We start from the raw sequence: 21,577 nt of genomic DNA, 5'->3' as shown, positions 1-21,577 counted from the left end.
TTGGATGGTGGTAACGTTTAGACTTTTTAACCGAAAGTCCTTTAAAGCTGTATTCTTTCTGCAATATTTTACTATGTGAACACAAGTTATCTGCCCAATTTTCATTAAGAAAATCTATTTTGCTACATTTTAACTCAGGATATCTATTAAGCCTTTTGCCTTTTAAAGCATAACATTTAAAATAATCAATTGAAAAAATGAAACAGATTAAATACGACCAGGATACATTAAGAAGGCTAGTTTAATGTAGTGGTTAAGCACTAGGCTAGAAACCAAGAGAATGGGATTTCTAGTCCTGCCTTAGGCACTAAGCCAGCTGAGTGGCCTTTGCCCAGTCCCTCCCGCCCAGCCTTAGGAAGCAGGCCATGGCAAACCACTTCCGAAATCTTGCCAAGAAAACTTCAGAAATTCCTGGCAGTTGCCAGGAGTTACATTGACTCTTAAGGTACCAGATAAACAAACCATTGCCTGATGGCATTGTTTCTTAAGTGGGGGTTCCTCGAGACTCTTTCAGAGGTCCACAAAATCAAAACTATTTTCAGTGCCTCTGTTGGAAAATGAGACAATATTAAATCCCATCAAACAATTATGAGAAGCAGCAACAGTAGCAAGTGCATCAACGTTAATTCTTTTATACCGCAAATATCCATAAAATATAACCCATACAAACACAATCTCTTTTGGAGTCCTCTATAAATATTTTTAAAAATGAGAAGGGGTCCTGAGAGAAAAAAAAGCTTAAGAAACACCACTTTAAGGGATGCATTGGCTACATTCCATATCTATCTATCTATCTATCTATCTATCTATCTATCTATCTATCTATCTATCTATCTATCTATCTATCATCTATCTATCTCTACCTACCTACCTACCAACCTACCTACCTGCCTCCTAGATGATTTAAATGGAAAGTTTCCATACCATTTTAATGTTCCTCTCCTGTTAAAAAAAATGGAAAAGACTTTTTAAGCATTCTTTCCAATACAACTTAATATTTTGTAGTTGGTCTTGATCACACAACTATTGCTTTTTATTTTTTTAGGTACTTGACTTTGAAAACTTCATTGCATCTTTAAATGATCAGGGTTATTTCTTGAAGAAAGGCCCAAGATTATATCAGCTTCAAACAATGTGAAGTAGTCCAATACCTAGAGAGAAGCCAAACTGTTTACTAAGAAGAAGAAAGGAACATAAAGGACTGCAACTCATTTGTGTTTTTTTATTCAGCTGAATTCTTGCCTGCTGATAAGAAAGTGTAGAATTCAGGCATTGGTTAAAACAATCTGAAACGAGAATTGATGTGAATGTAATAAGGGCAGAGGAAGCTGACTTCTCTCCTCCTCTCCTTGACATCCCTGGAAAAGGTTCTATGAGAATCTGATGACTCAGCTTGATGGTATGTGTTGTGACGCAAAGAACATGGAAAATATCTCAGATTCTGGATGAGGAAAGTGAAAGGTCTTTATTTAACTATGTATTGACCTGAAGCAACTCATTTACTAATTATAATACTTTTGAAAGCTATATACAGTGATGTTTCAAATCGTTCTTGTTAAAAGGTTTTGCCTAGGCATAACAAATGATTTGAGCAATTTTGTTAGCCCTATTATTTATGTTCATATTAATTTATGAATATGGTGTGCGTTTTAAGTCAAACTACACTTGCATTTATTTAGTGTTCTGTGAATGAGCAAAGTTCTTGTTCTAAATATTATACCATTAGAATAATACACTGTTGGATTATTTAAAACACCTAGTTTGGTAATTCTCAATTTGACAAAAAGCTGAGTTTGTACAGTACTCAAGATTCACGTCAATATATGTAAAATTCCATCCATGAGCAAAAAGGGAAGGTTTTCTATGTGGATAGCCATTTTTGTTTATTATCTTAGTGGAATTAAAGAAAAAGGGACGCGTGTCTCATTGGGCAATGCAATAGCTGTGACAAGGTACGGACAAATTTCTATTGCTTTTTTCCCCAATGAAAAATAACAATGACATTATCTGCCACTGGTGTAATATATGTATGATTTGAAATGACAGAATCAGTTGATTACATTTATTTATTTTTATTTAGCAAAGTTCTACGCTGCCTATCTTGCCTAAGCAACTCTGGGCAGTTTACAAACAACATGATATAAAAATGACCTAAAGACACAGTTACAAACAGTTAAAAAAACAAGGTTAAAATTTATAAGTTAAGAGTAAAAAATCAAAGTTAAAAAGTTAAGAGCTAAAAGGTTAGCAAGGCGAAGGGAGCACCCTCAAGCCACCCCCAGGGTTGCATAACACTCTCAGAACCCACCCCCCCCCCCCGTGCTAATTGGTAGCCAGGTCTTCGCACCCTTCTGAAAGGCCAGAAGAATGGACTTGCCTCACCTTTGGAGGTAAAAGGTTCCAAAGGGTAGGGGCAATTGCAGAGAAGGCCCTCTTCCTAGATCTCGCTGGTTGAAATTCTTTAACCAAAGGGATCTGCAGCCTGCCTTCCCTGCCTTATATGAGCAAGGCGGGGGGGGGGGGGGGAGAAACAGGTTGATGGTTTGTCAGGTAACTGGTTCCATGCCAGGAATGACTTTAAAAGGGATAACCAACACCTTAAATTGGACCTGAAAGCAAACTGGCTCCACTGCAGCTTGCGTAGCAGAGGTGTTACTTGCCCTACCCTAGGGATGTCCGAAACTGCTCCATATTTGGACATCCTTCCAGTCAGTACATTTGAACACACCCTTTGGCAGAGGTAACTGATTCGAAATAGATAAGATTTGGCTAAAAATCTTAATTGCTTTGGGAATGTTTTCTACTCTTCATTGCAAAACTCTTGTAGTGCAAAATATTCTTAGGTCTTAGATACAGTATTGTCCATCTAGATCTTCCCACAAATTTTCTGAAGACTAGTCTTTCAAACATTTTCTTTCATGTTGATGGTTGGTTTGGTTATGTTTTGGACATATTTCTTGCCGAAATATTCAACGTCATTTCAATTTCTTTACTATTTTTCATTTGAGGCTGATAGGGGGGAAAAATTCAAAATAGCTGGATAGTATCAGATTACCTTCCCCGAATCAAAAAGTTTTAAACATCAGGACACCAACCGGATGGCAACAAGAATAATGTACATTGCTGCCTAGTGGTTGTCTGGATCGTTGCAACCTAGATACGATAGCTCTACTCTTGATTCTATACAACTGGCTGCCAATGAGTTCTATTCCACAGCACTAGTAATTACCACCAATCCATTAGTGAGAAGTTTCGCTGGCCATTTACAATATTAATGTGTACTCCACTAACAATTTACAACAGATAGCTGATTCTAAGGTAAACAATACAAGTATTGATATTCTGAATAAAGTTTACATATTCTTAAAAAAGGCAACTGGTTCATTAGTAATTTTTAATGCACATTATTTTTAAGATAATAGATCTGAAGGAAAGTCAGATTGGGGTTTTTTTGTGTTTTTTCATTTAGTGAGCTTGTAAAACGTAGTAAAATTAAAGTAATGATGCAAAGAGTTGACTGGTTGCCCAGAAAGCGATGTGAAATAGTAATATTTAATTTAATATTTAATTTAATATTTGCATTTGTATACCGCCCTTTCCCTGAGGACTCAGGGCGGTTTACAGGGAATTAAAATCAAAACATACAAAAGTTAAAACCAATTTAAAAAGCATTAAATTCACCCTGTACATTAAAACCCCAGTTAAAATTTTCCCCTCAGCCTGGGCCCGAGAGCTCAAAGAGCCAGGTCTTCAGGCCCCGGCGGAATGATCGGAGGTCGGGAGCAGTCCTCAGCTCTACTGGCAGCTGGTTCCAGAGGGCAGGCGCTCCCACTGAGAAGGCCCTATCCCTGGGTGTCACCCGCCGGCAATCTCTCACCGGCGGAACCCTGAGCAGACCCTCCCTGTGGGAGCGCACTGGGCGAAGGGCGTTTGATGCCGGCAGCAGGTGTTCCCTCAAATAACCCGGACCCAGGCCATATAGGGCTTTATAGGTGATAACCAGCACCTTGAATTTCACCCGGAGGGCAACCGGAAGCCAATGCAGCTCGCGGAGTAGAGGTGTTACATGGGAGTATCGGGAAACCCCCATTACAACTCGCGCGGCCGCATTCTGCACCAGTTGAAGCCTCCGAGTGGTCTTCAAGGGCAGCCCCATGTAGAGAGCGTTACAGTAGTCCAAACGGGAGGTCACAAGCGCATGAGTGACTGTGCGTAGGGCGTCTCGGTCCAGATAGGGACGCAACTGGCGCACCAGGCGAACCTGTGCAAGTGAACAAGGCTACAGCTACATATTAAGTGAACAAGGCTACAGTTATAAAGAAATTAGAAGAAAAATTGGTGGAAACTTAACCAAAGGTGGCATTTGTAAAATAAAATAAAATAAATTTCTGCTGTACACTTTCCCTACTACTGTAACTCCAAGATTGCTGCTACGCAACACTGCTACATATTTTGCAGTAGTCCAGTTTCTACCTTATATACATAATTGTGGGAAAGGAATTGAGAAAATACTAAGTTATCTGTTTTGGACCTCTGTCAATTTATTTAATCTATACTTGGCTATTTTTCTACCAGCTCTTAAAAACAATTACCTTAACTTAAACACACCCCAGGGAGAATAGTAATTTGTAGTTTAATTTGTGGTTTTGTTTTTTCCCTAGCCTAGTGCCAATCTTTAGATACAAAATGGCTCTTTCCTACCGATACTGTGCTGATAGCATTTTAAAACAAAAAACGCCCTTTCCACCCACCCACTTTTTCAGCCATCATCTGGCTTACATGCCTGCATCTTCCCCATGCAATAGAACTTTCAGATTGCATTCATGTAGTTTTATTATGTCCCTTTGGGTCCAGCTCGATGTCCATCAACTTTATGAAGCACCTACCCTAGTATGTTCAGCACAGTTGCCTTGGCTTCGATGCTGGTTTTAGCCTACAGCACCAGGGATTTATTAGCAGTCTCCCCTAAAAAATTAGTTAATCGAGCCTGGTCCTTAAGTTTTTGGAGACCAGCTTACGGCCGTCTCGGTTTCTTCACATGCTGTGCTTGCAAAGGGGCTGTTCTATTTCCAATTTATTTTATTTTTTGCGCCTTCCAAGTCAGTTTTTGACTCCTGCCGATGGCCCGAACTAATCTCTGCAAGGGTTTTTTTGGCAAGATTTCAGACTGGCCCAAGATCACCCAGCTGACTTTATTTATTTTATTTTTATTTTTATTCCATTTATATCCCGCCCTTCTCCGAAGACTCAGGGCGGCTTACAAGCTTAGCAGTAGCCTTCATTCTATGTATATGCCTGCTTATTAGGGCTTTCACACACACCCCAAGCGGCATTATTACAAAGTCAGCTTAATTGCCCCCAACAATCTGGGTCCTCATTTTACCTACCTCGGAAGGATGGAAGGCTGAGTCAACCTTGAGCCTGGTGGGATGCGAACCTGCAACCACATCAAATCGGTACGCCAAACGTTCTCGGTTTAATTATAATGTGGTTTTTTTTAAAAAAAAAAAAGACAGCCTCGTAGCTTGAGCTTTCACTTACTTCTATACTAAACACGCTACGGGTAGAAATTACAGGTACTCAGATAATTAAGAAATGATTATTGCACACCCCCGCAGGAATCACCCATTCGTTCCTCGCCAAGCAGCGCTGCTGTTCCTTTAATAAGCGGGGTGCCTCTTGCCGTAAAGAGCAGCGGAGGCGTCGTAAAAACCGCGTCCCGGCTGGACCGTAAGGTAGAAGTTGCGGAAGCGCGGTTGAATGGAAGAGGAGGACGGCCAGCGGCGGGGGGAGAGCAGGAGGGGAGGGGCATGTTTCAATTCTGCCCCTCCTCCTCTTCCTCCTCCTCCTCTTCGTTGGTAGAAAGGTCTCTTCCCTCCCCCCCCACCCCCTGCCCCAACCAAGCCATGCTGACCGCGGCTTGGTTGGTCAAAGGCAGCGCTTGGGGGTGGGGTCTTCTGCCGAGCGCGAGCCCGGGACGGTGTTTGGGGGCCACCGTAGCAGCCGCCGCCGCCGCGAGGAGCCGAAGAGGCGGCGAGCGCTGGAGCGGCCCTCCAGCAAGGCTCGCGGCCTCCTCGAGCAGCCTCGCGCAATGCCACTCCCCGTCTTCCCCGGGCGCGGGGCGACGTCTGCTACTGCGCCTGCGCCCTCCCAGCCCCAAGCATCTGGGCACTGCGTCTTGGGCGCCCCCTTTCGGTCGCTCCTCCGGCGGACCTGGGCAGCCTCACTGCTCGCGCGCCGGCTGCGGCAGCGCCATCCGGCGCGCAGCGGAGTCCTCGGAACGACCCGATGCTGGAAAAACAGAGCGCCGCGGATACGCTGAACTGGTAGGGGCGGGCAGGGGGAGGCGGCTGCTTCCCCGGCTTAATAATAATAATAGTAATAATATAAAGTTGGAAGGGACCTTGGAGGTCATCTAGTCCAATCCCCTGCTCAGGCAGGAAACCCTATACCATTTTTTGTTCTTTCTCCCCCCTCCCCCTTGGTCGACATAAGTCCAGGCTGTAAGGCTTCGGGTAGCAGGCTCACCCGGTGGATTGCGCCTCCCTAAAACACTTCTTAAAAAGCTCTGCGACGTAGAAAGCAAGCCTTGGCTTTAGGCTGCCACATGCACGTGAAAACAGCCCTGAGCGAATATTTGCAGTCCAAAGCGATGCCTCCTGGAAACAGGACTACAGTTGGTTATGTGAAAAGTAAACTCGCCTCTTACGTCTCATCCCTAAAGAAGGAAAGTGATTTTTCTCCTTAGGGAGGATGTCTCCTGGCCTCTTCCCCTTTGATGTGCGCATTTAAACTACCGGTAGTCCTCGACTTCCAACAATTCGTTGAGTGACCGACGGCACTGAAAAAAGTGACTTGGGACCATTTTTCACACTTAGGACTGTTGCAGCATCCTCATGGTCGCGAGATTTACATTTATTTATTAGTTGAATTTATATACCGCCCTATTCCCGAAGGACTCAGGGCGGTTCACAGGGCAAGTTAAAAACAATACAAAAGAGAGAATAAAATTAAATTTGGATGCTTAACAACTGAACTCACATGACGGTTGCAGTGTCCCGGGCTCATGTGACCCATCTTTTACAACCTTCTGACAAGAAAAGTCAATGGGGTAGCCAGATTCACTTAACAGCCATGTTACTAATTTAACAACTGCAATGATTCACTTAACAAATGTGGCAAGAAAAGTAGTAAAATGGGACAAAACTCACTTAACAGATGTCTCGCTTAGCAACATAAATTCTGGGCTCAGTTGTGGTTGTAAGCTGAGGACTGCCTGTACTTCCAACACTTAATGACTGGGTTTGCGGTTGCGCAGATCATATCACTGGTGTGTGAAATTGTTCTTGTGGTTTTGCTGCATTTAATTACCATGCTGAAAAAACCAATACTATATACATCCACATGATGCTTGACTTTGGGAGATGTGGGACTGCTAATAACTTCTATTAACACACATGTTGCAATTTTTCTAGTTTCAGAAATAGCATGTAAGGCCAGTATGTGTTCATTTCAAATTATTATTGCAACTTTTTTTGTACCAAAAGCGCTTTTTCAAAAGGCAACTGGACTTTCTTGGGTTTTTTTTTTCTTTTCAAGGAAAAAACAAAAACAAAGTCCAGTTGCATTTTGGAAAAGCGCTTTAAGACAACCAAGACCTGGATGATTGAGAATCTTCATAGACAACTTTTTTTTGTAGTTATGAAAATCAGTTGGTTCCAATGAGAGCTTGTTTCAAACAGCTGGATATATTGACAAACATATTGTGCTTTGGTGAGTATAGTATGTCTTTACTAAGCAGATAAAATCTGCAGTCACCAGTTAATGATGAATTTTAGCAGGGGAACCCTCTGAAATTCAGAATTGCCTTCTCTGGGAGGCAAAACATGTACTCCTCCAAGGTTAACAGTTATTTGCAGTTATTACATGGACTGACATCAAAAGAGATACGTTTTTTTCAATAGGTTATTTTGGGATAGCTACTGTAGTACTAAGGGACGTGGTGGCTCAGTGGGTTGGGACGCTGAGCTTGTCGATTAGAAGGTTGGCAGTTTGGCGGGCCGAATCCCGAGTGCCGCGTAACAGAGTGGGCGCCTGTTACTCGTCCCAGCTTCTGCCAACCTAGCAGTTCGAAAGCACGTAAAAATGCAAGTAGAAAAATAGGGACCACTACGGTGGGAAGGTAACAGCATTCCGTGCGCCTTTGGCGTCTAGTCATGCTGGCCACATGACCACGGAGACGTCCTTGGACAAGCGCTGGCTCTTCGGCTTTAAAACGGAGATGAGCACCGGCCCCTATAGTTGGAAACAACTAGCACACATGTGCCGGGGAACCTTTACCTTTACTGTAGTACTATAGAAAGAAATACAGTAGTTCATTAGATTGAAAGAGTTGATATGAGAGTCAGTGTTTCTGTTAGATGTTGGACTTGCTGGCTAAAGTTTGTATAAATGAGCTTTATAACTATTTGATACAATTTGCTTTTCAGTACTCTGCTGGCATCTTCGATGATTATCCTTATAATGGCAACTTATTTTCTACCCTCTTTATTATATTAGCATGTCATTTGAATATATGTTCTGCCAGCAACTTTCTAAGAATGGCTAAATAAGTATAGAATATGATATTGTGTAAAATTCTTAGATATATTAATGAATATATTACTGGAAATGAAGCATATAAGAAGATCTAGAATTCCGTAAGAAAATCTTACTTTTTGTTTTTAATCATAAATATCCAATGTCTGATGACTCAGGCTTTTGTGCATGTGAGAACCATATTTCAAATGTTGGTGGGATGACTTTTAAACTTTATTTTATATGTAAAATCATTATTTAATATGTAAAATCATTACTTATTATTTTGGAGGAACTTTAATACTACAATTTTTTTAAAAAAATACACACACACACCAAAACACATATTCATTCATTCATTCATTCATCCATCCATCTATAGAGGGCATTATAACCCTGAAATTTTTATGACCAGCTGGCTAAGGAATTCTGGGAGTTGAAGTCCACAAGTCATAAAAGGGCCAAGTTTGGAGACCCTTGATGTAAGAGATAAAGAGTTTAATGGCAACAAGGAACTGAAGCGTTGCAGCTTACAGTTTGTTTGAAAGGCAGTAACTCCTAAGGAGTTTAGCTTATATATGCCTGAGGAAGATCCCTACATCTTTATGTCAATTGTTGAGTGAGTTGCTAAAAATGGAAATTAGGAGAATTTGTTCAAAGCTCAAATTTGTTCAAAGTTTGTTTAAAGTTTGATTGAAAAGGAAGAAGCTCCTTTATATAGTGTCTTGAAAAACCCTGAATATTTAAATATCTAAAATGGGACCTGTTAGTTCACGAGAAAGGAGGAAATTTTATGTGGCATTTGATACTCGTTAAAGAAATGTAGGGGTGTCAAACTGCCAGCCCCGCAGGCCGGTTTCATCATATCGAAGCCACGCCCACCCCACTGACGGCAATGCAAAAAGAGTCATGAAAAGTCACAATACGTCATGTGACGTGGCGAGTTTGACACCTGTGGATTAGATGGAGCCAAGATATATAACCTGGAGGAAATAATAGAATTTGGCTCAAATGAAAAAAGATAGCAGCCAAATGCAATAATGGGATCAGAGAGGAGTCGCCTTCAAATACGGCAGGTTTGAGATAAATCCTTGGGTCCTGGATACAAACAGTGAAGTACCATTTGTGGTGAAAAGTCAAAAAACCCACAAAACCTTCAGGGAAAGGATGTTATAATTGTTGGGGAAATGGTCACAAGAAAACTGTTATTTCAAGAAATCAGTGACTGATTAAAAAAAAAGAAATACTGCAAATAATTAGTCACAAAAATGTTAAATGAAGAGATGTACCAATATGGATTCTTTTTTTTAATCACAGTTGAGTTATATGACAAGGTAGCTTGTGATTGTTGGTAACCTACAAATTTATTTATTTATTTATTTATTTGATTTATATACCGCCCTTCTCCTGAAGGACTCAGGGCGGTGTACAGGGCACTAAAAATAAGAATACAGGATACAAGATTTAAAGTTAGATGATTGTGCCCAATGTTGTAGGTTAGTTAAAATAATGTTAAAACCCAAACCCATCACAAGTGTCTTCTTATCTATAGTATCATAAGCTCAGAATTGATGTGGGTGGAGGAAACATGGTCTCTAGCCAATATGTTAAAGCAGAAGGTTCGGAAGCTAAGATCCTTTTAGATTACTAACCACAAAAGAATCTCAGTGGAATAGTCATGAGAAGGGTTTTTTTTGAAGTAGACATAACCATCCCAAGGAGATCCCTGTCCTGCTTTGTTCTGAACATTTGAGGATTTCAGAGGGGTTGATATAGCAGTTTCCTTTGATTAATCTGATAATCAGTTCATTTGCTGTTCAGAAGAAGAATTTTTACCTTGATGTAAGAATCCCCCAAAAGGTTTGCAACAATTCAAAAACAAATCAACCCTTTTCATTTGGTCGATGTCATGGCCCATTTTTGTTGCTTCTAGAGTGGAAGTTGGTCCCTGCGGCTCTTGGAACAGGAGAGATAGGAATAGCTGGTTATTCGGTTTTTCTAAGAAAATTCTTAGAAAAGTTACATACATTCCAATGCAGCAATTAAACACATCAAACATGCAGAGTTCACCTCTTACCTTCCATAATATCAAAGTACATTATATTCAGATTATTTATATTTGTTTTGTAATATATTTTTTCTATGCTTTTTTTGTTGTTGTTCTAGTATGAAAATCCTTGGACTATCCCTAATCTACTTTCAATGGCAAGGATTGGTTTGGCCCCTATTTTGGGCTATTTGATTATTGAAGAAGATTTTAATGTAGCACTGGGGGTGTTTGCCCTGGCTGGAATAACAGATTTGGTAAGTCCTTTATATATTTTACAATGTTTTATGGAAACAGACTTTTAATTTTTTTTTCTTTAAAAGTGAGGTCAGAAATATTTTTAGATCCGTAGTGCTTGAATATGATTTTATAATTAGCTAGCGCTATGTGTATTATCAGGAGCTCTTGGAGAAAAAAAAGATGGGATATAAATCTCACAGAAATGTAAATGTTTGGTTTCTTTCCCATGCTATTTGTCTAACTTGCATTTTCAGTTGGACGGCTTTATTGCACGAAACTGGGCCAATCAGAAATCTGCCTTGGGAAGTGCCTTGGACCCTCTGGCTGATAAAATCCTTATCAGTATCCTATATATTAGCCTGACTTGTGCAAATCTTATTCCAGGTAAGCAAAGAAGCTGTCTTTTAAATGATTCTTCTTGCTGAATGATCTAAAAATAATGAATTGTTAAATATTAGAAGCAAATCTCTTTCAGTTTATTGGCACAGTTCAATACCTCAGTATGTTGATACCATAGTTATATAATGTGCCTGGCTGAGGAATTCTGGGAGTTGAAGTCCACAAGTCATAAAGGGCCAAGTTTGTAGACCCCTGGTCTAAACAAATCCAATGGAAAAATGCAATACATAGGGAGTACCAACAATCACGCCCCATGGGCCAATTTTATTAATTTTTTTTTGAGACAAAATGTTATCATATTAAGTGATGCTCAAAAATCAGGTGTAAAATGATTAAGGAAGCATTTGAAAGAAAATGGCATCCAATTATAACATTTCATGTAATATACTTTGTATAGTTAAGAATTATAGGGCTTTATTTCTGACATCTGGCAAATAGATGGGAAAGAAATGGAGGTAGTGACAGATTTTATTTTCCTGGGCTCCAAGATCACCGCAGATAGGGACTGCAGCCAAGAAATTAAAAGACGCTTGCTCCTGGGGAGAAAAGCCATGGCAAATCTAGACAACACCCTAAAAAGCAGAGACAACACCCTGCTAACAAAAGTGCGTATAGTCAAGGCTATGGTCTTCCCAGTTGCAATGTATGGCTGTGAAAGCTGGACCATAAGAAAGGCCGAGTGCCAAAGAATTGAGGCCTTTGAGCTATGGTGCTGGAGAAGACTCCTGCGAGTCCCTTGGACTGCAAGGCGATCAAACTGGTCAGTCCTAGAGGAGATCAACCCTGACTGCTTTTTAGAAGGCCAGATCCTGAAGTTGAAACTCAAAGACTTTGGCCACCTAATGAGAAGGAAGGACTCACTGGAGAACAGCCTAATGGTGGGAAAGATTGAGGGCAAGAGAAGAAGGGGACGACAGAGAATGAGGTGGCTGGATGGAGTCACTGAAGCAGTAGGCGTGAGCTTAAATGGACTCCAGAAGATGGTAGAGGACAGGAAGGCCTGGAGGAACGTTGTCCATGGGGTCGTGATGGGTTGGACACGACTTCGCAACTAACAACAACAACATTTTTGACATATCCTGTATGTCCATATGTTGTTTATTGAACTAAATTTCCTGATTTCATTTTATTATCTAAAATAAATTGCTGAAGTTTAAATAATGTTGTAATTCTAAAGTGGTGGTTGATACAGTCAGAAGAGAATAGCATTTGCATTTGCATTACATTGTGATTTATTTTGAGGTATATGTTCTCCTTTGAAGGCAGATTTAAGGTTAGAAAAACAATAGATAGCAAACAAAAATAGATCTTGTGTATTTTATTCCCTTTTACCCAGGCTAAGGTATCCCCTTCTAGGGAAAGAGAAGAGGCAGCCAAGTGCTGTAAATCTATGCTGCTTTTGGCCAGACCAGAAACCAAATGCATTGTTCAGTTATAACAACCACTGTAATTTATCTGTGTTGTGTTTGTGGTAATGAGTCGGTAGACCAGAGGTCCCCAAACCTTTGGGCGCCAGGGACCGGTTATGTGGAAAGAAGTTTTTCCACGGACCAGAAAGGGCGTGGTTTCATGTACTTCCTGCATCCCGTGGATGGGGCTTGGCTTGTTTGCACGGACCGGTTGCTGGCATGCTGCGTCCTGATACTGGTCCACAGACAAGGGGTTGGGGACCCCTGAGGTAGACAATAGAATTAAATGACAATGATTTAGACTGTCTGCTAATCAATCTTTTGCAGCAATCCACATGCTGTAAATTGGAATTATTTTTATGTAGCCTCAATCTGACAGCCAGTTTGGTGCGACAGTTGAGGAACCAGGCTAGAAATCTGCAGACTGTGAGCTGAAGTCCCATCTTAGGCACAAAGCCATCTGGGTGATCTTTGGCCACTTGTTCTTAGCCCTAGAAAGAAGGCAATGACAAACTGTTTCTGAAAATGTTGCCAAGAAAACTGCAGGGACTGCCAGAGTCAAGAGTGTGAACTTTAGATATATTTAAGAAGACTTTCACTGTTTGTTTTTCAGTTCCTCTTACATCAATGATAATTCTAAGGGACATTACATTAATTGCTGCTGTTTTCTATGTCCGATACAAAACTCTTCCTCCACCGGTAAGTATCCTGCCATGTTTTAACATGCGTTAGGTAGGAAATCAAAGCAGTCATAGGATAAACAGTATAGGTAAAAATTGATCCAAAATGCAGGCTTGCTAAAATAGGAATCAGACTTATTTTTTTTCTACACAGACAATGATAGAAACAGTGGTGTGTGTTTTTTTGTCACAAAGAATTAGGGAGTTAAAGGGATTCCCTTCTTCCTTATTTGGTCTCTCTCTCTCTCGTTTTTTGTGTTTCTGTCCATGACAGATCTTTCTTTGAATGCTTCCAGAGGACAGCCTCCCCAAATTCCTCTTGGGCTAGAAGTCTTAAACTGTGTGTGCTAATTTCCTTATAATATTTTCCCAGCCTTCCACTTGAGTGTTTCAAAATTATAAAAATACTCTCTCTGACATTTCTGTAAAAAAATTAAAGACCATACATAATCTTTGTCCATCAGAATGGCAATTTTCTTTGATTCTCCACTTTCTTCATTACTATATCTTTCTTCATTACTATATCTTGCTACACTCTATTTGTGTACACTCCAATTTCCTTTTCATTTTCAAAATCTTGTTCAAGCTTCAGAATTGTCAGCTTGTTCACTCTGATCTCATCTTCTCACCATCTATCTTCCTGTGACCTTTTCTTGTCCAGTCTCTCAGCTGCAGAAGTCTCCTACTTTCCCACTGAAATGACATCATTTCTGTTTCTATTCCTGAACTTTTCTCTCAGAATGTCTGTTTGACCACTTCCCTTATTTCCATGTTGTTCCTGAAAACAATCTTTTTAAGAGGTATTGTCATTCCAGTTATCCTACTGAATTAACCCAAAATATTATTGGAATGATCACAGATCTTCTCCTGTAGATCCTATGTTTCTTTAGTCCCATTTGTTTCCTTAATTTAATTTCTTGTAAGTCATCTTCCTTGTAAAGCGGATGTAGACAGTCTAAGCCAGGGGTAGGCAACCTTGGCTCTTTTATGACTCGTGGACTTCAACTCCCAGAATTCCTGAGCCAGCCATGCTGAGGGAAAAGGGAGATGTTTCCAAGCTGAGCCATGCTGGCTCAGGAATTCTGGGAATTGAAGTCCACGAGTCATAAAAGAGCCAAGGTTGCCTACCCCTGGTCTAAGCCTAAGGCATAGGCAGCCTTCTATAGTGCCCAAGGATTGCACAATTCAAATGTCAATGGCATAACTATCAGATAATTTTTCCTGTTTGTTTTGTTTCTAAAATAAAGAACAGGGACTCTACTAAGCTTTGCTGGCTTCATGCTTTCATTTTGTACTTTAAAATTGGGTGTAGTGGTGAAGGCGCTGGCCTAAAAACCAAAAGGCTGTGAATTCTAGTCCCACCACAGACATGGGAGATTTTCACTCTCTCTCAGAAAAACGCACCTCTCAGGGTTATTCCTGTGTGGAAAGTAGGAGGAGGAAGGCATATTAGGTATGTTCACCACCTCAACTTATTTATAAAAGAAACGAATATAATATAAAATAATATTTAAAAAATTGAACACAGAGACAACAGTGTTCTAAAACAGGTTAAATATTTGAGCACGAATCCATTTTGACTATCTTTCCTAAAGCTGTGAAAACCCCAGCCCCATTTTTATACTCTTGATTGCCTACAGAGTAATTCAGATATATGCATGAAGAATTGCACTGTTAAATATAAGCATAAAGACGTAGAATAATTATGCTGTGTTGCTAAAGACATCAGGTCAATTTTATCAGTTCATAAATTTACTAAAGGCTTTGTTTCACCATGTTTATTAAAAGCAAGGTTAATTTTTTTCTTTCTCACAGAAGACATTAAGTAGATATTTCAATCCATGCTATGTCACTGCTCAGTTAAAACCAACATTCATCAGCAAGGTAAGAACAACAATATGTCATGCTATGTCCATTTGGCAAACTAAATATTGCCTTACAACATCATTTTTTTTGTATCCTGCAATTTGTTTGTCTTTCATGACTTGAAACATGTAGGCCTCATTTAATGATCACTTGTTCAGTGACTGTTTGAAATTATGATGGTGCTGAAAAAATAGACTTACAAGTGGTCCTTGCACTTACCTCTATCACAGTGTCCCTGCAGTTATACAAACAAGAGTCAGGCACTTGGCAACTATCACAGATTTATAACAGTTGCAATATCCCACCTATCTTCCTCCCCCCCCCCCCATATCTATGCCCTTTTGGCTGCTCTGCTGGAAGGGTGGCAAGTAGATGGCAGCATACAGTAGCCTCTTCATCTCAACCATACAGGTAGTCCTTGATTTACAACCGTGGATTTAGTGACAGCTCAAAGTTACAACAGCACTAAAAAAAGTGAGTTAACCATTTTTCACACTTACGGCCACTACAGCATCCCCATGGTCACGTGATCAAAGTTCGGATGCTCGGCAACTGGTTTATATTTGTAACCGTTGCAGCGTCTCGGGGTGTGTGTCATGTGATCGCTTTTGGCCACCTGCTGACAAGCAAAGTCAGCAGGGAAGCCAAACTCACCATGTAACAACCGTGTTATTAACATCTGCAGCGATTCATTTAACAATTGTGGCGAGAAAGCTCATAAAGTGGGGCAAAACTCGCTGAAAAGCTGTCTCGCTTAGCCACAGAAAATTTGGGCTCAATTGTGGTTGTAAGTCGAGGACTACGCACTGTGCCGAGCAGAGCAGCCAAAAGAACAGAGATGAGGGCAGGTGGGGGATGTTGAAGCAGAGGCAGCGTTGTTCCCACGAGGCAGGCAGGAGAAGGGAGTCGGCCTCTTCAGGCTCAGTGATCGCCTGAAAGCATCTCTTGCCTTGGACAAACTCGGTCTGGGAGGGACACAAACCAGGATTGGCTTGAACGGGGATGGGTCTTCACCTAATAACTGTACGAGATTTGCTTAACAGTGGCAGCCAGGACTGCCGAAACTGCCATTGTTAAGTGGTAGGGTCACATGATATTCCACTTACTGACAGCCTTGCTAGCAACAGAGTTGCTAGTCCCACTTTGGGTTGCTAAATGAGGATTACCTGTAATCTACTGCCCCGGTCAGATGTGGAGGACATGGAATATGAACGAGAACAGTAAAGAATGAATGAGAGAAAATGTGGAAGTGGTTTGTTCACTGAAAGAGAACGATGCCCAAATGGCAAAACAAATATGTAAAGAGCGAACGGGCAAAGAGAAAGGAGGAGACAAAGTTATGGGTGGAATCAGTTGATGGGATCCTCAGAGGAAGTAAAGGCAACCAGTGGTGACTTGCAAAGACAGAAAGATGAATTCTGTTGGTGTAATTTTATACAAATAAAATAATTTTTATTATTATTATTATTATTATTATTATTATTATTATTATTATTATTATTATTATTATTATTATTATTATTATTATTATTATGTTGTATTTTCTTTCCTGTATTATATCTTTAATGTATTTGGTTTACTCTTCCATACTCCCATTTCCATGATTTACATTACATTGCTTATACTGAAAGGGAAGGGCATCATGGGCATGTGCTGTATGTCTGGTGCTTTTTCTGGGGAAGTTCACAATGTGACCTTAGTTTTCATCTAATCTATTACCAGGTGAACACAGTAGTACAGCTCATCTTAGTAGCAGCTTCTTTAGCTGCCCCAGTTTTCAATTATGTGGACAGTGTGTATCTTCAGACTTTATGGTATGTAACGTTGTAATTTTTGTTATACTATTAATAAGTGGAAAAACAGGCGGTGTGAGGAGTACAATAAAAGCTCGTGAGATTCAAGGTAGTTCATGAAAGCAAGAAGAAACATAGAATAAAAAATAGGAGCAAGCACAGCAATGGTCTGACTAAAAAAAAAAACAGCTTTCACACTATAAGCCCATAACATTTGATGGCTAATGCTTTCACTGTTTTCATGTTAGTATTGGGTCTAAGTGTACTGGATTCAGATATGATTTATTTTAAGGAAGATACTTACATTTTTATCTAAATCAACCTTGGAAAAGATACCTTGGAGTTGTAATTCTGTTCCCCTTTTAGTTTGTGACCATCTAATTTGACTCTAAAGTTGTTCAAATTGTTGAGTAAAAATTATGTATTTCCTCATTTGCTGGGTTAAGCTGACTAAATAAATTGTTTTACTTAACAATTTGAACAACTTGAGAGTCATATTAAAGGTAAAAGGTAAAGGTTCCCCCGCACATGCGTGCTAGTCCTTTCCGACTCTAGGGGCCGGTGCTCATCTCCGTTTCAAAGCCGAAGAGCCAGCGCTTGTCCGAGGACGTCTCCGTGGTCATGTGGCCGGCATGACTAGACGCCAAGGCGCACGGAACACTGTTACCTTCCCACCGTAGTGGTCCCTATTTTTCTACTTGCATTTTTACGTGCTTTCGAACTGCTAGGTTGGCAGAAGCTGGGACGAGTAACAGGCGCTCACTCTGCTACGCAGCACTCAGGATTCGACCCGCCAAACTGCCGACCTTCTGATCGACAAGCTCAGTGTCCTAACCCACTGAGCCACCGCGTCCCTCCGAGAGTCATATTAGATGGTCACAAACTAAAAGGGGAACAGAATTACAACTCCAAGGTATCGTTTCCAAGGTTGATTTAGATAAAAATGTAAGTGTATGTGGGATTACAATCCTAGCAACATAAAAACTCACTGTTCTTATAGAAGGAGTTTGCCTTGGCATTCTTCTGCCATATGGTATGATATGTCGATTTTAAAAAATATTTTGGCTTAGGTAGGATTTCTTTGGAACTTCTAGGCATTTTGCATAGCCCAGCCCTATATATCAGATTTTAATTGTCATAGCAAAAACAGTTCCACCTCAAGTAGGATTCTTCCTAGCTTAAATAGTTTTTTAAAAATTGTGTCGCAGTGATTTTTAGACTTGGCGTTATCTCATTTTTTGCTTGGAAACTAAAATAATCATTTTCTCCCCGAAGGTGCATCACAGCTTTCACAACAACTGCATCTGCATACAGTTACTATCATTATGGCCGAAAAACAGTTCAGGTGCTAAATGATAAATGAGGTTTTGCAGAATGACTGTTCTCCTCTCATTCCATTTGTGTGGAGTTTATGCAGAGACTGAATGATACTTTTGCCTCAGTGAAACTATGCCTTCACGGTGTGAAAATGAAGTTTTGATCATGTAAATAAGCAGAATTTTCACTGTATTATTTCAATTATTACAAATAAAATATAATTTTTTACTGTACTGAACTTACACATATGTAAAGATTATTGTCTGATATTTTTTGTTGATTGCTGTCCAGAAATTTGCACTTGGTGTGGGTCACTTGCCTGTTTCCTTTGGTGTACCTCAAATGAAACAGTTATATGAAATATAATTAATGCAAGCAGAATTTAGTTGAGTTTTAGTGTATTTAAAATGCAGTATGATCGTTGATGCAGCCTATTACTACAATAGATAAATGTAATAGAGCAGGAAGTAAATTCTACAGAATATAGCTACAGTATGATCTTTATAACCCTTCAGACATGTCTTCTGGTTTAAATATTACGGTTGCAATAGGCCTTTAAGATAAAACTTGGGTCACTTCCTTCTTAGTCTTATATTGGGGCATACTTTATTTAAGAAAGAGCTGCTTTAATTGTTCGTTATGTGCTAACATAGTTTTGTTAGATTGTTTTGAAAGGTGACCAATACATAAAATATACAAGTATGCAGATGCAAAATAGAGAATCAAAATAGTTGATTTTCCAAGACCGCTGATAAAAATGTTCTCTGAATTGGGCCAGCAGGATAGGGCAAAGCTTATGTGACAAACTTAGTAATCAGATGTCCTACAAAACAGATTATTTGATTGTGGTTTCTTAGTTCTGCTTGTACTGTAAGATCTCAGCCCCTGGAGATTGTCCTGGCCTATTTTACAGGCTGCTTATAAGGAGTATAACAAAATGAGTGCATATATCATTTTGTGAAGATTTTCATAAGCGTAAGAGACTTAATAGGGGAAGTTGGTCTATCTTATGTGCAATCTTTTGTCTCAATTTATCAAACTATTTTAAGACTGTAGGAAAGGTGAAAGATTGATACAATCTGAAGAGGGAGCAGAGTCTATTTTAAGACTATAGCAACTTTTCTAAGGCATTATCAGTAGAAGAGAAAATACTATGGCTTTGGATAAATTTACGCTGTATTGCAGGTTTCTTTTGAAAGGTTTTATGCAAGCGCTTAATGTTTCTCATCAGTATGGTGGGCAGGTAACCATTATCTGACAGCTACCTTTTGCCATAATACCAGTAAAACAAGAAAGGTCCTCCTTTGATCTGGCTGACATGAATAAGATGTTGAGGTTTCTGTGAGAAAAAGTTTGCAAATCTGCATGTTAATGATTAAGAGCTGCAAACATCAAGTATGATATTCGTTAAAGCATAGGAAGTTACGGACAAAAGTCTTAAGCCACTGTATATGTGACTCCAATGTTTTGCCCATTTGATTAGATACAGGAATCAAAACAAAGGATAACAATTATGCATACAGGTAGTCCTCAATTTGTGACCCCCAACTGAGCCCAAAGTTTTATGTTGCTAGTGAGAAATTTGTTAAGTGGCTTTTGCCCAGTTTTACGACTTTTCTTGCCACGTTTGTTAAGTGAATCACTGCTGTTGTTAAATTAGTAGCACTGCTGTGATGTGAATCTGGTTTTCCCCATTGACTTTGCTTGTTGAAAGGTCGCAAAAGGTGATCTCATGACCCCGGGACACTGCGACCGTCATAAGTGTGAACCTGGGGTCAAGCATCCAAATGTAAATCATTTGACCAAGAGGATGTTGCAATGGTCGTAAGTGTGAAAAATGGTCATAAGACACTTTTTTCAGTGCTGTTGTAACTTCAAATGGTCATTAAGTGAACTCTTGTAAGTCGAGGACTACCTGTATTTAGTTCCAGTTTCCACAATAGCAGAATTTAGGCTTTTTTTTCCTTCAAACAACCTGTTTGAGATGTTACAGAATTGGATCAGACATGCTTAACGATGTGCAAACAAATAAATGTTTCACGTATGGTAAGCAACTACCTGAATATAAAAATACTTGCTAAGCTGAAAATAAATGTGCAAATATTGCATTAAATAGCACAGTAGAAATGGTTTTGCTGTAGAAATGAAGGGTGAGAGTCGGAATGGTTGGGATATTCTATGCATTATACAATATTTTTAAAATACATTTTATACATCTAAATTTCATAAGGTTTATATGCTGAAAATATTTTTGATAAGTTTCTACAAAATCTGTTGCAATCTGATTGTATTGCGGTATATAAAGTTTCCCCCCCCCCCCCGTTTTATCGAGACAAAATAAGCGATATGCTACAGAACCACAGAATATATTCCTTCAACCAGATAAGCATAAATGTTTCCAATGCCAAAATGCAAAGTTTGAAAATGAATAGTTATGCATGTTTGTCTGCAGTCGTTGCCTTTGCACTTTCAAAATAAACCCTTTAAACGACCTCATTGTGTCTGATTGTGTTGCGTGAACCCTTTTCAAGCATGACAGCGCCTGGTGCTGCCATAGTGTCCCTCACATTGTCATAATCAGGGTGCAGAAGGTTTAGGCAGGTTGCTCAAAGATGACCACAATGACCACATCACAGAATGTCCATATCAAGAGTCTTTAAGCTGATAATATTAATATTTAAGGCCATAATGGCTTTGTGCCTGACTCTCATGTTAAAATCTGCAGGAGAGGCCCTTTTTAAGACGCTTTACTTTTCAAAGGGTGCACTTCTTAAGAGGCAGCCTTGTCCTGTGTATTTAAAGCTGGTCTCTTTAGCCAGGCCTCTAAAATGATAACAAATATGATACTTCCAATTTTAAGCACCTTTTGTATTTCTGATTCATATTTTACAGCAATTTGACTGTCAAAAAAACTGTTTAGTTTTTGTCCTGGTTCCCTGTCCTTTTAGGGATGTATTTCTTGGCATGGCATTAGTGCCACTTGGTCAGGAGAAAGTTGTGTAACCTGGTTTAAAATATGCTGATTAAAATTCCCAACAGAGGCATTGTTTATTTGCTTGTTCACAGTTGTTCACAATGTTCTTTATTCCAACCAGATGTCTTCTAGCAGCTGAAATTGTAGCTATGCGGGAAAATTAATTACTCTGTGCTGCCTAGGAACTAAATTTCTTATTTGGGTTCTTCATTTTAATGCCAGAATTATCTGTCAGCTATCTGATCATCATCTATTCCAACTCTCATTGACATGAC

The 21,577-nt window shown here is 39.8% G+C and overlaps 2 protein-coding genes across 3 annotated transcripts in view; both read left to right on the top strand.

Moving 5' to 3' along the window:
* Nucleotides 1-1,171, top strand: part of MCM8 (minichromosome maintenance 8 homologous recombination repair factor) — a 32,250-nt gene extending 31,079 nt beyond the window's left edge. Inside the window, exon 19 of the mRNA XM_081340501.1 lies at nt 1,046-1,171. Within this exon, the coding sequence (XP_081196627.1) occupies nt 1,046-1,138 (93 nt within the window). The 3' untranslated portion in view covers nt 1,139-1,171. The remainder of the gene's footprint in view (nt 1-1,045) is intronic.
* Nucleotides 1,141-20,815, top strand: CRLS1 (cardiolipin synthase 1). 2 transcript variants are annotated; one of them, XM_081340536.1, is made up of 7 exons: nt 1,141-1,399; nt 10,744-10,881; nt 11,119-11,248; nt 13,286-13,371; nt 15,168-15,236; nt 16,941-17,032; nt 18,287-20,815. In XM_081340536.1, the coding sequence occupies exons 1-7, from the start codon at nt 1,397-1,399 to the stop codon at nt 18,372-18,374; spliced, it is 606 nt and encodes a 201-aa protein (XP_081196662.1). In that variant the 5' UTR covers nt 1,141-1,396; the 3' UTR covers nt 18,375-20,815. The 2 variants fall into 2 exon arrangements, with proteins under 2 accessions (XP_081196662.1, XP_081196661.1); XM_081340535.1 differs by lacking the exon at nt 1,141-1,399 and adding an exon at nt 5,750-6,326.
* The last annotated feature ends 762 nt before the right edge of the window (nt 20,816-21,577 follow it).

This window comes from Vipera berus, assembly GCF_964194415.1.
Source record: "Vipera berus genome assembly, chromosome: 1".
Classification (NCBI taxonomy): Eukaryota; Metazoa; Chordata; class Lepidosauria; order Squamata; family Viperidae; genus Vipera; species Vipera berus.
The sequence above is the reverse complement of the archived record's forward strand: the minus strand, read 5'-3'. Positions and strand labels throughout refer to the sequence as shown.

Coding starts and splice junctions, on each gene's coding strand:
- CRLS1 (XM_081340535.1), top strand. CDS start 5,811: ATGTTTCAATTCTGCCCCTCCTCCTCTTCCTCCTCCTCCTCTTCGTTG. Junction 10,882..11,118: donor TGGCTGGAATAACAGATTTG/GTAAGTCCTTTA, acceptor TTGCATTTTCAG/TTGGACGGCTTTATTGCACG. Junction 15,237..16,940: donor AACCAACATTCATCAGCAAG/GTAAGAACAACA, acceptor ATCTATTACCAG/GTGAACACAGTAGTACAGCT.